This window comes from Eptesicus fuscus, chromosome 2 (genome assembly GCF_027574615.1).
Source record: "Eptesicus fuscus isolate TK198812 chromosome 2, DD_ASM_mEF_20220401, whole genome shotgun sequence".
Taxonomy (NCBI): Eukaryota; Metazoa; Chordata; class Mammalia; order Chiroptera; family Vespertilionidae; genus Eptesicus; species Eptesicus fuscus.
The window spans coordinates 59,385-71,680 of record NC_072474.1 but is presented as its reverse complement, the minus strand read 5'-3'; the positions used below and the strand labels follow the sequence as shown (position 1 = coordinate 71,680).

The following is a 12,296-nucleotide window of genomic DNA, read 5'->3' as shown; positions in this document are numbered from 1 at the left end:
TGTAAGGCACGTATGTCAAATACAACAGCAGTCTTCGTGAGGAAATAGTCTCTCCACTCTTGTCCCCAGGGGAAATGACAGAAACCAGGAACCAGAAAGGTCCCAAGTCCAGAATGTGAATGCCAACAGAAATGGAAGTGAGAACATGGAACTGGCAGTAGCATCAGCAGCACATCAAAGACACATCTTTAGTTTTTCTAGATTCTTTCAGTCAACAGTCTTGTTCATGCCTTTCATCTGAGCAGTTCATATTGCTTAAACACACTATCTTAATCCTTACCACAATCTTCAGGCAGTAAGAACCAACACTCTGATTTCCCATTTGGGGAAACTAAAGCCGAAAGCAACTCAAAACTTGTATATTATTAAATGTGAGCTGCCTGCCCTAACAATCGGTCCCTAATTTTCAGACCCTGACCTTCTTAACTTCCTGACTACTGATTCTAGTACATACCCTAAAGAGAACCAGAAACAAGAACAATCCCCTGTTTTGTACTTGAAGAAATTGTAATTTCCAGGAAGCACTGTATTTCATAACTTACATTGAAGTTAATTACTCTAGTAGGCGAGGTGTCTTAATTTCTGACTTGGAAGCAGTTCACTGAAGCATAGTAAATACACATGCTTTCAGGTACCAATTAGTCTGTTTCGATGTTTGAGTCTTTAACTTGAATTAACGTGTTGAATCAGAAATTCAAGAGGCTGGCTTCTAAGCAGAGGAAAGATACCACAGCAAATACACAGAACTAAATTACGTTCAGGTATTTAGAATTCTTTCAGAAATCAGATCTGCAGACTGTGTAACAAAATGTACTTGGGGGGGGGGGGGTGGTGGGGAGCTGGATGGAATGGTTTGGAGTGATAAACATTGAAACAGTATATAACAACAGGAAATAATATGCATTGTTAAATATATAACACTTCCAGTTACACACCCAAGGGAAAACAAAACAATTCAAAGAAAGCTTGCCAGAAGCCCAGAATCAAATCTGAGCAGTTTGAAAACAGTTGCCCAGAAAGGCCTTGGGCAGAATCTAGCACAGAGTTGAACAGGTATTATCTGCCCTTTTCTTTCCTTAGTAATAAAGAAAAACTTTATAGGTATGTGTTTAAGATGCCTGCTTTCCTACATCTTGATTCCTCTTGGTTTCAGATCAATTCTGTTTATTGATCTGGAAATTTTCTTCATTGTTGTAATTCTCTAGCACTCTCCCTTGAGACAATGGCCAGTATAGTGCAGGAAACCTGTGGTAAAGAACAGGGGATCCTACTAATTTACACAGAGAAATCTGTAGCACAGCTACTCCTCAGGGTAACATTATACACCCCCCTGCCGATCTTACACTGTCACTTACTCATTTCTCTCACCTGCTTGATACTCTAAAATTAGGTGGAACTCATCCACTTCTTGCAGTGACTCTGGTGGGACAAATACATTGTCATCAAGAAGTTCATGCAGTTTTGGACCAACTGGACCACAAAGAAGAACCTGGAGACAAGAAATATGAAGTCTGTCAGATTTTTCCTTTCCCCATAGAATCTGTACAGTAACCAAAAAGATACATTGAGGCTACTTCTCTTCATTTTAACAAAATCCTGGAATCCCAATCTAATTTTGAAAGTTATGTAATAGAGGGACTATTATCTCAGCCTCTGGAATATATGGCCACAATGTACCCTGAAATGAGAGGCTGACAAAAGACCCATGTCACACATGCTAGGTCCTATGCAGCTGCTAGGGACTGAACATTAGTGTCCCTCAAAATTCATATGTTAAAGTCTAATCACCAATGTGATAGTATTTGGAGATAGAGCTTTTAAGAGGTAATTAAGGCTAAATGAGGTCATATGGGTGAGGTCTTATAGGATTGGTAGCCTTATAAGAAAGAAAGAGATCTCTCTCTTTCTACAACATACACACTGAAGAAAGGCCATGTGAGGTCACAGTAAAATGGATTGCCATCTGTAAGCCAGGAACAGGGCCCTCACCATAAACCAAACATTGCTGGAACCTTGATCTTGGACTTTCCAGCCTCCAGCCTATGAGAAAATGAATTTTTGTTGTTTAAGCCTTTGGTCTATGACATTTTGTTATTATGGCAGACTAAGACTCGCCCTACCCTACTTTCTCTTTTTCTTTACTCACATCCTGTGTAGGAAAATAGATATGGAATGTTGGAAACAATTCTGCTTGAATTGTACAGAGTATAAAAAAGAACAAACCTCAAGGATCACAATACCCTCCATATCCAGGTGACCTGATCTGTGAGACCAGGCTCTACTATACTTAGCTGTTATGTGAATAGAATGGTTTTCCAAATATGAGAATTAAAAATTACCCCAACTCAGAAAGTTTGGGGGCAGGTGCTCTGCAACTTTTCCAAAACCTTTTTTTCAACTCCGATCCGGGCCTCTCCCAGTCTATTCTCTTTAGAAGCCATTTCACAGTACTGCTGCTTCTGCCATGCCAGTTCTGGACCTCACTCAGAGCCAGTCCAACAGACTCAAAACCACTGAATGGTGAGAGCTCGGACCAAAATTTAAAAGGAAGTACACAGAGGTAACAACGCCATTTCAGATCGAACATTGCTTCCCCCAGAAGCTTCAGAGGCATTTTTACTTGCCAACTGACTGCTTGTTTGTACAGAGGCACTTTTATGTGTCTGAGAAATCCCAGCTTCTGAGTGAAAGGAAAATACACCTCTCTCCCCTTGACCTACTTACTACTCCCTTTCAGCCTTGACACGTGTCCATTGTTTGCCAATTCTGAAAAGTCTTGCCCCTAACATTTTATTTTATTTTTTTGAATTCTTGACTAGGACTTCAGTTTTCAAGATAAGGTAACAAGGACCAGTTTACCCTCCTGCCTAAAATAATAACAAGGGAAAACAGATACAATATATGAAACAAGGGTTTTCAAAGCATTTGGACATTGGGCAACAAAGAACAGTGATTCTGAAGAAACAGGAAAAAACTAAGCAAGCCCTACAAATTCTTCAGCATATTATCTTAAAAGAGTTTCCTTAAAAGAGTTCCCTGATATACAATTCTGAAAGAATTCACCATCAGCAGACCTGCACAATAAAAAATGTGAAAGGAGATCTTCAGGCAGAAGGAAAATTATACTGGATGGAAATACAGCTCTAAACAAAGGAATGACAGCACCACAAATGGTGCAGGATAGGTGATATCTAGATAAGCCGTATCTCTTACTATTTAAAGCTCTTTAAAAGATAATTAACTGCTTATAAATATTAACATACAGAGAGGTTTGTAAGATATGTAAAGGTAAACTATATAAAAATCTATACTAATAATAGAGAAATATGCAAATTATCTGTTACAGCGTCATATTACCACTGGATCAGCAGGCTGCGTCCCCGCCCTCTGCTCAGGCAGCTGCAAGGCCCAGGGCAGGTAGGATAGGATATGATAGAGAGGATAAGAAAGGAGAGGGAGAGGAAGGCAGGCCTGCATGCAGACAGGCCGAGAGGAGAAACAGAAATACAGAAAGGGAACAAGAAAAAGACGCAGGAATGGAAAAGGGAAGGAAATGTAGGGCTGCACGCAGGAGGGGGTGGCGACCGCTGGGAGGGGGTGGTGGTGGTGGCGGGGGAGTAGGTGCGCCTAGCGAGGGGCGGGGCAGGAGCCCCGCCCAGACATGGGACGAGGGCAGTAGCCCCCGGCACGGGCCATTGGTGGGGAGGCGCCCACGGGTCCGGGACAGAGTGGTGGACTGTTCGAGGCCTTCTGGACGCAGGCACTCCTGTTTTGTGGCGGCAGCAGCCTCGGCCACCCTTGCTGGGCCGGGAGTCCCGGGCAGGGAATGGGAGCAGGCGGCGGCAGGGAGGCCGGGGAAGGGGGGACAGTGAACACCTGGCCGGGGCTGAGCCCTGGGCTGGGGGTTAACGCTCCCCCCCCCCCACAATGGAAGCTTTAAAAAGGGATGGAGGGAGGGAAGAACTTTATAAAGGAGTCAGTAGAGAGCAGCGTTAAAGAAGGAAAGAGGATGTGTGAGTGAACTGTAGGAGCTATAATGAAAATCAAGTATAGTTGTGTACTGGGGACAGATTTTAAAAGTAGGAGTCAGAAAAGAAAAAAGATAAATGATAGTGAATAATTAGGCAGGTAGATAGATAGATATTAAAACAGTGGAAGTAAGTAGAGAAGAATGTATGAGAAAGGTCGGATGAGAGAGAAAGAGGGAGGGAAGAAAGTTTTAAAGGGGAGCTGGTAGAGCTTAAAGGAGAATGGGAAGAAGGAAGAAATGGGGGAGGGAGCAAAGCAGGTCCGAGGGAGGAAGTGAAGAAAAAAATTAAGGTGGGAAGGAAGGAAAAGGGGAGGGAGGGAAGGAGAAAGATGGGAAGAAGGATGATGGAACAGAAGTAGGAAATGAGGAAAGAAAAGTTTATAAATGATGAGTCAGTAGGAAAAAGTGTTACATAAAGGAGAGAGAAAAATTGTGTGACAGGGAGAAGCCAATAAGGAAGTCAAATACAATTGCAAGTTTATAGGGGCAACCAGGCTGGCAGGGGAGGGCATTTAGGGGGATCAGGCAGGCAGGTGAGTGGTTAGGAGCCAGAGGTCCCAGATTGAGAAAGGGCTGTCCAACTGCCAGTTTGGATGTCCAAAACTGGCAGTTGGACATCCCCCGAGGGCTCCCGAATTGGAGAGGGTGCAGGTTGGGCTGAGGGGCCACCCCCCCATGCACAAATTTCAGGCACCGGGCCTCTAGTAATAGTATAAAGACAAGAAGGGAGAAATCGCCGAAACCGGTTTGGCTCAGTGGATAGAGCATCGGCCTGCGGACTCAAGGGTCCCAGGTTCGATTCCGGTCAAGGGCATGTACCTTGGTGGCGGGCACATCCCCAGTAGGGGGTGTGCAGGAGGCAGCTGATCGATGTTTCTCTCTCATCGATGTTTCTAACTCTCTATCCCTCTCCCTTCCTCTCTGTAAAAAATCAATAAAATATATTTTAAAAAAAAGAAGGGAGAAATGGAGGTGTACACTGTTGTAAAGTTCTTATATTCTATGTGGTATACTAATATCACTTGAAATCAGACTGTGATAAGCTAATATACATTATAAACCCTAAAGCAATCACTAAAAGAACAAAGCAAAGATTTTAGCTAATAAGTTTAGATAATATGAAATCACAGAAAATAATCCAAAAAGAGTGCAGAAGTGGGTATGGCTCAGTGGTTGAGCATTGACCTATGATTCAGGAGGTGCGGGTTTGATTCCTGGTCAGTGCGTATGCCTGGGTTGTGGGCTCAATCCCCATTAGAGGGTGCGCAGAATGCAGCCGATCAATGATTCTCTCTCATCATTGATGTTTCTCTCTCTCTCTTCCTCTTTGAAAAAAAAAAAATATATATTTTTAAAGAATGCAGAAAAGGAGGAAAAAAGGAAAGGTAAAGAGGTGGGACAAATGGAAAACAAGTAGCAAGATGTCAGATTTAAACCTAACCTGATAAAGCAACAATCACATTAAATGTAAATGTAAATCTGTCTAAACACTCCAATTAAAAGACAGATTGTCAAAGTATTAAAAAGCAAGCCTCAATTATATGCTGCCTATGAGAAATAAGTTTTAAATATAAAGACACAAATAGGTTAAAAGCAGAAGGGTGAAAAAAGATATATCATGCTAACACTAATCAAAAGAAAGCTAGAATGGCTATTTTAATCAAAACAGATTTCAGAACAAATAATTATATAAAATGACTTTCTTTATCCTTGGTAATGATAAAGAATTCAATTCCTAACGGGATGTAACAATCCTAAGCAGTTCAGCACTTAATAATAGAGCTTAAAAATACATGAAGCAAAATGTTATAAGATCTGCAAAGGAAATAGATAAGTCCACAATTATAGCTGAAGATGTTAATACATCTCTCCCAATAATCAATAAATCAAGTAGACAGAAAACCAGTAATATAGAATGACACTATCAACCAATGTGGTCTAACTGACGTTTGTAGAACACTCTACCTAACAACAGAAGAATATACATGCTTTTCAAGTGCATGTAGAACTCACCAAGATAAACCTTACTCTGGGCCATAAAAAAGTCTCAGTAGATTTAATAGGAGTCAGAGAAGCACATTGTCTAACCAACAATGGAATTAAAATAGAAATCAATAACAGCTATCTGGAAAACTCCCAGATATTTAGAAACTAATACACTTCTAAGTAGTCCATGGATAGGTTAGTAAATAGCCCATTTCCAGAAATCAAAGGGAAATTAGAAAGCATTTCAACCTGTGAACGAAAGAAGCCACCTGCCAACCTGACAAGCTCAGGGGAGGCCTGTGTGGCAGTCTTGAAAACTCAGAGACCTAAAATAACCACAAAAGATGGTCTGAAAATTAAATATTTAACTACAAACAGGTTATAGTGGGCAGTCATTCCTAAGCTGATATCTTCCCTGACAAAGATCAACTTAGATCTTCTTTCCTGAGCCCATTTGCCTTTTTGCCTCTAAGATAACATATCTGTGAGATGTCTGGGTAACTTGTAACTTCCTTTTTACCCCGGGCCCCTCAGGGCACAACAAATGGCACCGGGACATTCCCTCATTGTTACTGTGATCAAGTTAATTGTCAGCTGTTAATTACGTTAAAGTATCCTGTATCCATCTCTGTAAGAGAAGCACATGTCCATCATTTCACTTTTCACCCAATCCCAGAGGTTTCCCCGCTTTGCTTTGTCCCACCTCCCTAATCTGTCACCAATGGATTTCATGTAACTCACCTACGTCCCTTTCCTTTGATTTCAATGTATAAACACAGATGTAACCCTGCATTCTCCGGAGCATTATCTCAATTCATTGAGGTTCTGCTTCCCGGCATATGTCGACAGTTTGGCTCAAATAAACTCACTAAAATTCTTTACAGGTTTCAATGGTTTTTTTCGTTAACAAACCAAATGAAAATAAAAACACAATGCATCAAAAACTGGGATGCAGCTAAAATAATTCTTAAGGAGAAACATCCTAAATCGGAAAACAAGAAAGATTTCAAGTCAATGACCTCAGCTTCTTAAGAAACTAGAAAAAGAAGAGCAAGTTAAATTCAAAGTAAACAGAAACCAATAAAATAGAAAAGAAAGAAATTATAGAAAAATCAATGAAACCAAAAGCTCATTATTTTCTGATAAGATCGATGAAATTGATAAACCTCTAGCCAAACTGATCAAGGAAAAAAACACAATTTACTTATATCAGAAAAGATCGATAACTTCTGTAGAGAGCCGCCTGGGAAGGCACATGGGCATTTCTTTTAATGGCTGTCTGCTGAGTCCGAGAAGCCTGGCAGAGCCGCGTCTCGGATACACATTCCCCCAAGATGGCGGACAGCGTAATCAGCCCAGGTGTGGGCAGGAGCGCTCCTAGATATATAAATCCAGACAAGCAACAGGAATGCTCTGGCCTACTTAAGAATGCAAATAAGCTCCTTTGATCCTGAGTTTTGGTGTTACTTCCTGGTATTGGGGGTCTAAAATAAATGCGTGGCTCAGGTCATCAGAGAGGAAGCATGGCGTCCCACCCAGCTCCCAGCTTTAAATCTATTTCTGCGTCTCCTTCCTTCCTTCCTTCCTTCCTTCCTTCCTTCCTTCCTTCCTTCCTTCCTTCCTTCCTTCCTTCCTTCCTTCCTTCCTTCCTTCCTTCCTTCCTTCCTTCCTCAATCCCTGGCTGCCTCCACTTAGAATGGGTTCGTTCATCTCTCTTTCCGTGCTGGACGTGGAAAAGGGAGATCCCTGCCATGTCTGGCCCCCGCTGCATCAGGCCCCCGCAAACTTCACTACAGATTCTAAAGATCTTAAGAGGATACGGGAATATTATGATTAATTTTATGTCAATAAGTTCAACATCTTAGATGAAATGGATAAATTCCTTAAAGGATAAAATTACCGAAGCTCATTCAAGAAAGAGAAAATCTGAATTTCTCTCAACCTATTTAAAAAAATCAAAGTTGTGCCTTGGCCAGGTGGCTCAGTTGGTTGGAGTGTTAATCCGTACACGGGAAGGTTGTGGGTTCGATTCCTAGTCAGCACATACCTAGGTTGTCTCCTCTCTTTCCCTCCCTCTGTCCCCCCTTGCTCTCTCTCTAAAAATAAATAGGCATATCTTCCGGCGAGGATTAAAAAAAAGAGTTAATAACTTCACATAAAAAGAAATCCAGGTCTAGAGTGGCTTCACTGGTGAATACTACAAATATTTAAGGAAGGTATAATATAAATTCTACACAAACTCTTTTTAAAAAAAAATCTAAATATTTCCCAACTCATTCTAAGTATTACCTTGATACCAAAACCAGATATACAAGAAAATAAAAATAGAGACTACAGCCCTCTTGGAAATAGATATAAAAATTTAAAACAAAATTTTAGTAAACTAAATCCAACAATATATAAAACAGATAATCAATACATCAGAACCAAGTGGGGTTTATCTCAGGGATGTAAGGTTGGTTTAACATTTGAAAATCAGTGTAATTACCATATATCAAACTAAAAAAACAAAAATCTACACAATAATCTTATTAGATGCAGCATTTGATGAAATCCAGATTATATTTTCTCAAAGGCAGTCTCCCCTTCTGCAATCTGGCTTCTATCCTACCATTCCACTAAATCTGCCTTTGCTATATTCACCAGGGTCTATTTCTGAGACACAATCTATAGCACAGTAATTAAAAATATGGACTCTGGAGTGAGACTGCTTGGTTTAAATCCCAGCTCAAACCCTTTATAAGGATTTAACCTTCCATGTCCCACTTTTCCTATCTACAAAATGGGGTAATATAACTTCCCTTATAGGGCATTCTGAAGATTAAATGTGTACTATATATGCGTATGTTTGTATGCGTGTGCGTGTGTATCACTTGAGAGAGTACCTAGCATACAATAAAACCTATGTGTTAGCTATTACTATTATTACCTTTGGAAAACAACTAGTTCTTAACTTCTCGTAGTTCTCAGATGATCCCATTTTGGCAGGTTAAACTAAATCTGAGAGCCTCTGAATCCTGGCTCTGTCATTTCCTGGCGAGATGACTTGGGCACATTACTTCTCGGGCCCTTCCATCTTTAAAAGGGTGACAACACCACACTTAATAAGGTTATTGTGAGCACTGAGTAACAGGTACCCCTTTTCTTTGCTCAATATCCTACTAAGGCCCAGACAGTTTTACCAGAATGCTTCCCAACGAGACTGGTCCCAGGCCCAGCTTCTCCAGAGGCCAATATTGAAAAGTCAATCTTGTTTTAATAACCCAGGACTTCCAGGGTGCTGTCCTCCCAGAGGTCAGAATTACTTCTCTGAGTCAGGAGGGTGGCCTTTTAGGGACCCACACAAACACCCAGGGTTCTAATGGGAAGGGCACAGGCACTCTCTAATGGGCTTATGACTGATCTTTTCTTTCCTTTTATTTATTAACTGGTAATATTTCTGAAGGGTAGCCCTGGAATTTCTAATCTTCTCTACTTGGGAGTTAATTATGACTACAAAGATAATGACTGTAAAATCTTTATTTTCTACCCTAATACTTCATGAGAACTTTAATTCTTTTTAAAATGCCAATGTTCACACTTTACTGTGCTCTCCCCATATAAGCACACCCATCTCCTGCGGTACAGCGTGGCTCCAAATAACCCCCCTCACAATGCTGACCAGCTATCTGTATTACTGGGCCCATCTCTGCCCCGGACCCATATTTCTATTTTCAGGCTGGTTCCCCCAAACTGTTCAACGTTCCTTTTCTCCACTGTGGGTAGCCACATCTATTCCACATGGTCAAGTCTGCTTACTCCGAAATCATCTTTTGTTAACTAACTCTATCTTCTTTGCCCTCAAGTATGGTCTAGCCCCGAGTGATTCCATTTGAGCTTCAGACAGATGAGTTTCTCCTTTTCTGGCTGCTCTAATCCAAACCTTAATCATTTTACAGTAGGGCAACAGCAGTAACCTTGCTGGCCTCCCCCACATACATATTCCACTCAGCAAAAGAACCTTCTTATTCAGATGTTATTCTGAACAGCAGGAATTTTGAATTCTATTAAACTAATAGTTGAAGACTTGAAGATACCCTCCTACTGACCTCCATTAGTGGACTTCATTTTTCAACACTGGATCTAGGCTCACACAGAACCAACTAAGTTTTCTCTCATCACTGTATAATCCCCAGTCTCAGGCTCTGACTCCAAAGCCTACATGCTTTTAACCATTACATGATACATTACTTAAGAACGGGGACTCCAGGTCCTAGGTTAGAATAGTTCCATTTATTAGCTGTGTTGTTCTATGCCTTAAGCTTCATGTGGAAAGATAGTAACAGTACCAACACCAGTATTAGCCTTAGAGGTTGTTGCAAGAATTAAATGATATAATCTATGTAAATCACTAAAAAAAAGTAAGAGGCAAAGACAATGTCAGACACAAAGTAAGCACTCAGGAAGCATTAGCTGCTACGATTCTCCTACTATTATTATATTGGCTCCTAACAAGAGGCCCAGGGCACAGAGTAGGTGGTCTGTACGGTGAATAAGATATTCATTCTTGCTCCTAAAATAATTGAAAAGTAGTGGAAGGGACAGATTTTAATCTGGGAATTTGACCTACCTTTAGATCTGAGTTGGCTGCAAATTTCTGTCCAATTAAAGCTGCATTTCCTCCTACATAGTGCTGTAAGATAGTTCAAGGTTATTAGACAGTATTTAGCACAACTATGTTATCAAACCTTAATAATTCTTAAATTTTGAATTATATTTTTTTCCAAAAAATATTTTGAGGTAACTTTACAAGGACACTGAAGTGAAGCTAATAAAACATTAAACCCACAGGTAAATGGACTATGAATTATAAGGAAAAGTGAAGAAAACAAATATGCTAACCATGGAAATTAGTATAATTGCCTTAACCCTGGATCAAATTTGGCCTTGAGCTTCTAGGCAGACAGAACAGATAAAGGAAACAGGACAAGTGTGCACAGATCTTATCTTCTACACTGTAATCCTTCTTTTTTTTTTTTTTTAATATATTTTATTGATTTTTTTACAGAGAGGAAGAGAGAGGGATAGAGAGCTAGAAACATCGATGAGAGAGAAACATCGATCAGCCGCCTCCTGCACACCCCCTATTGGGGATGTGCCCGCAACCAAGGTACATGCCCTTGACCGGAATCGAACTTGGGACCCTTGAGTCCGCAGGCCGACGCTCTATCCACTGAGCCACACCGGTTTCGGCTGCACTGTAATCCTTCTAAGAATTGATGATTATGTCACTCTCCTTCTGAAAGTCATCCAATAAACACTACAATGAACTGAAACCCAACTCCTAAGTGAGGCACACAGGGCGTCTTCAGCTGCCCCTGCCCTCCTTTCCGCCGGCCACACTGTGCTGGCAGTTCTCCAGGTTTGTGTTCCTCTGTGTGCCTGCCCTTCTCAAACTCTGGTATGTCCCTGGTCACGTCTTAAGAATCAGCTGCAGTTATCACCTCTTCTGCAGTGCCTTCTGTTTCCTCTTCTCCACTGCCATCCCAGCCTCCACACCCCTCCACCCAGACAGGACTCCAGAGCCTCTGCTTCCCCTATAGTCCGAACAAACCTACTGCAGCCCCTGTCCGCTGGGGCTGTTATCCTCTGGGCACATGTCTAGCTCCTTCAGGGTAGGGACTGTTTTTCCCCCCTGATAATAAGTGCTCAATAAACTTTTGTTGCTACATTTTGAGAAAGGAAGAAACAAACTGATGTGTTAGGAAATACAAAGGCTTTCCTAGAGGACAATGCTGTTTCCTAAACACCGTATCTCTCAGCCCAGGACACAGAACTGCAGAACTGATCATTCAAGGCTGCTATTTCACGTTGCTGACTAAAGATGAGTCATGTGCTTTGGAAACCTGACAAGCAGGAGATAGAACTGATGTTCTTTTATGAAAGCTGAGAAGCCTTAGGTAGAATGCTGCCACCTCACCTTCCTGGTCCTCAGCCCCACACAGAGGCACAGATTGAATACTAGTAAACAATTCAATTCTAGATGTTAGACGTCACTGTAATCCCACTGTCATTTGTGTCAACCAATCACCTGCTACAGGTGAGACAGCAATAGCTTTCTAGGGACAAACTTAAAACTTTCTGTTGATACATAGGTTGAAATTTGGCCTTTAATACGTTAGCCTTAACTTTGTCTTTAACTGTGATGGCTAGAATTTACTAAATATCTTGGGGGAAATATTAAGATTCTATGAAGTGGATTTAAGTTTTCATTTAATAGTGACTAACTGCTGTTTATTAG

At 41.1% G+C, this 12,296-nt stretch overlaps 1 protein-coding gene across 8 annotated transcripts in view; it reads right to left on the bottom strand.

Annotated features, from left to right (window-relative positions):
* The window catches only part of ADPGK (ADP dependent glucokinase), a 38,900-nt gene that overhangs the window by 13,322 nt on the left and 13,282 nt on the right, over positions 1-12,296 (bottom strand). For 5 of the 8 annotated variants that reach the window (XM_008161475.3, XM_008161476.3, XM_054725093.1 and 2 more), the window contains 2 exons: positions 10,626-10,688; positions 1,369-1,489 (listed from right to left, as the gene is read on the bottom strand). In XM_008161475.3, coding sequence (XP_008159697.1) covers positions 1,369-1,489; positions 10,626-10,688 — 184 coding nt within the window. The remainder of the gene's footprint in view (positions 1-1,368; positions 1,490-10,625; positions 10,689-12,296) is intronic. The other 3 variants (XM_054725087.1, XM_028138861.2, XM_054725104.1) reach the window with 2 other exon arrangements.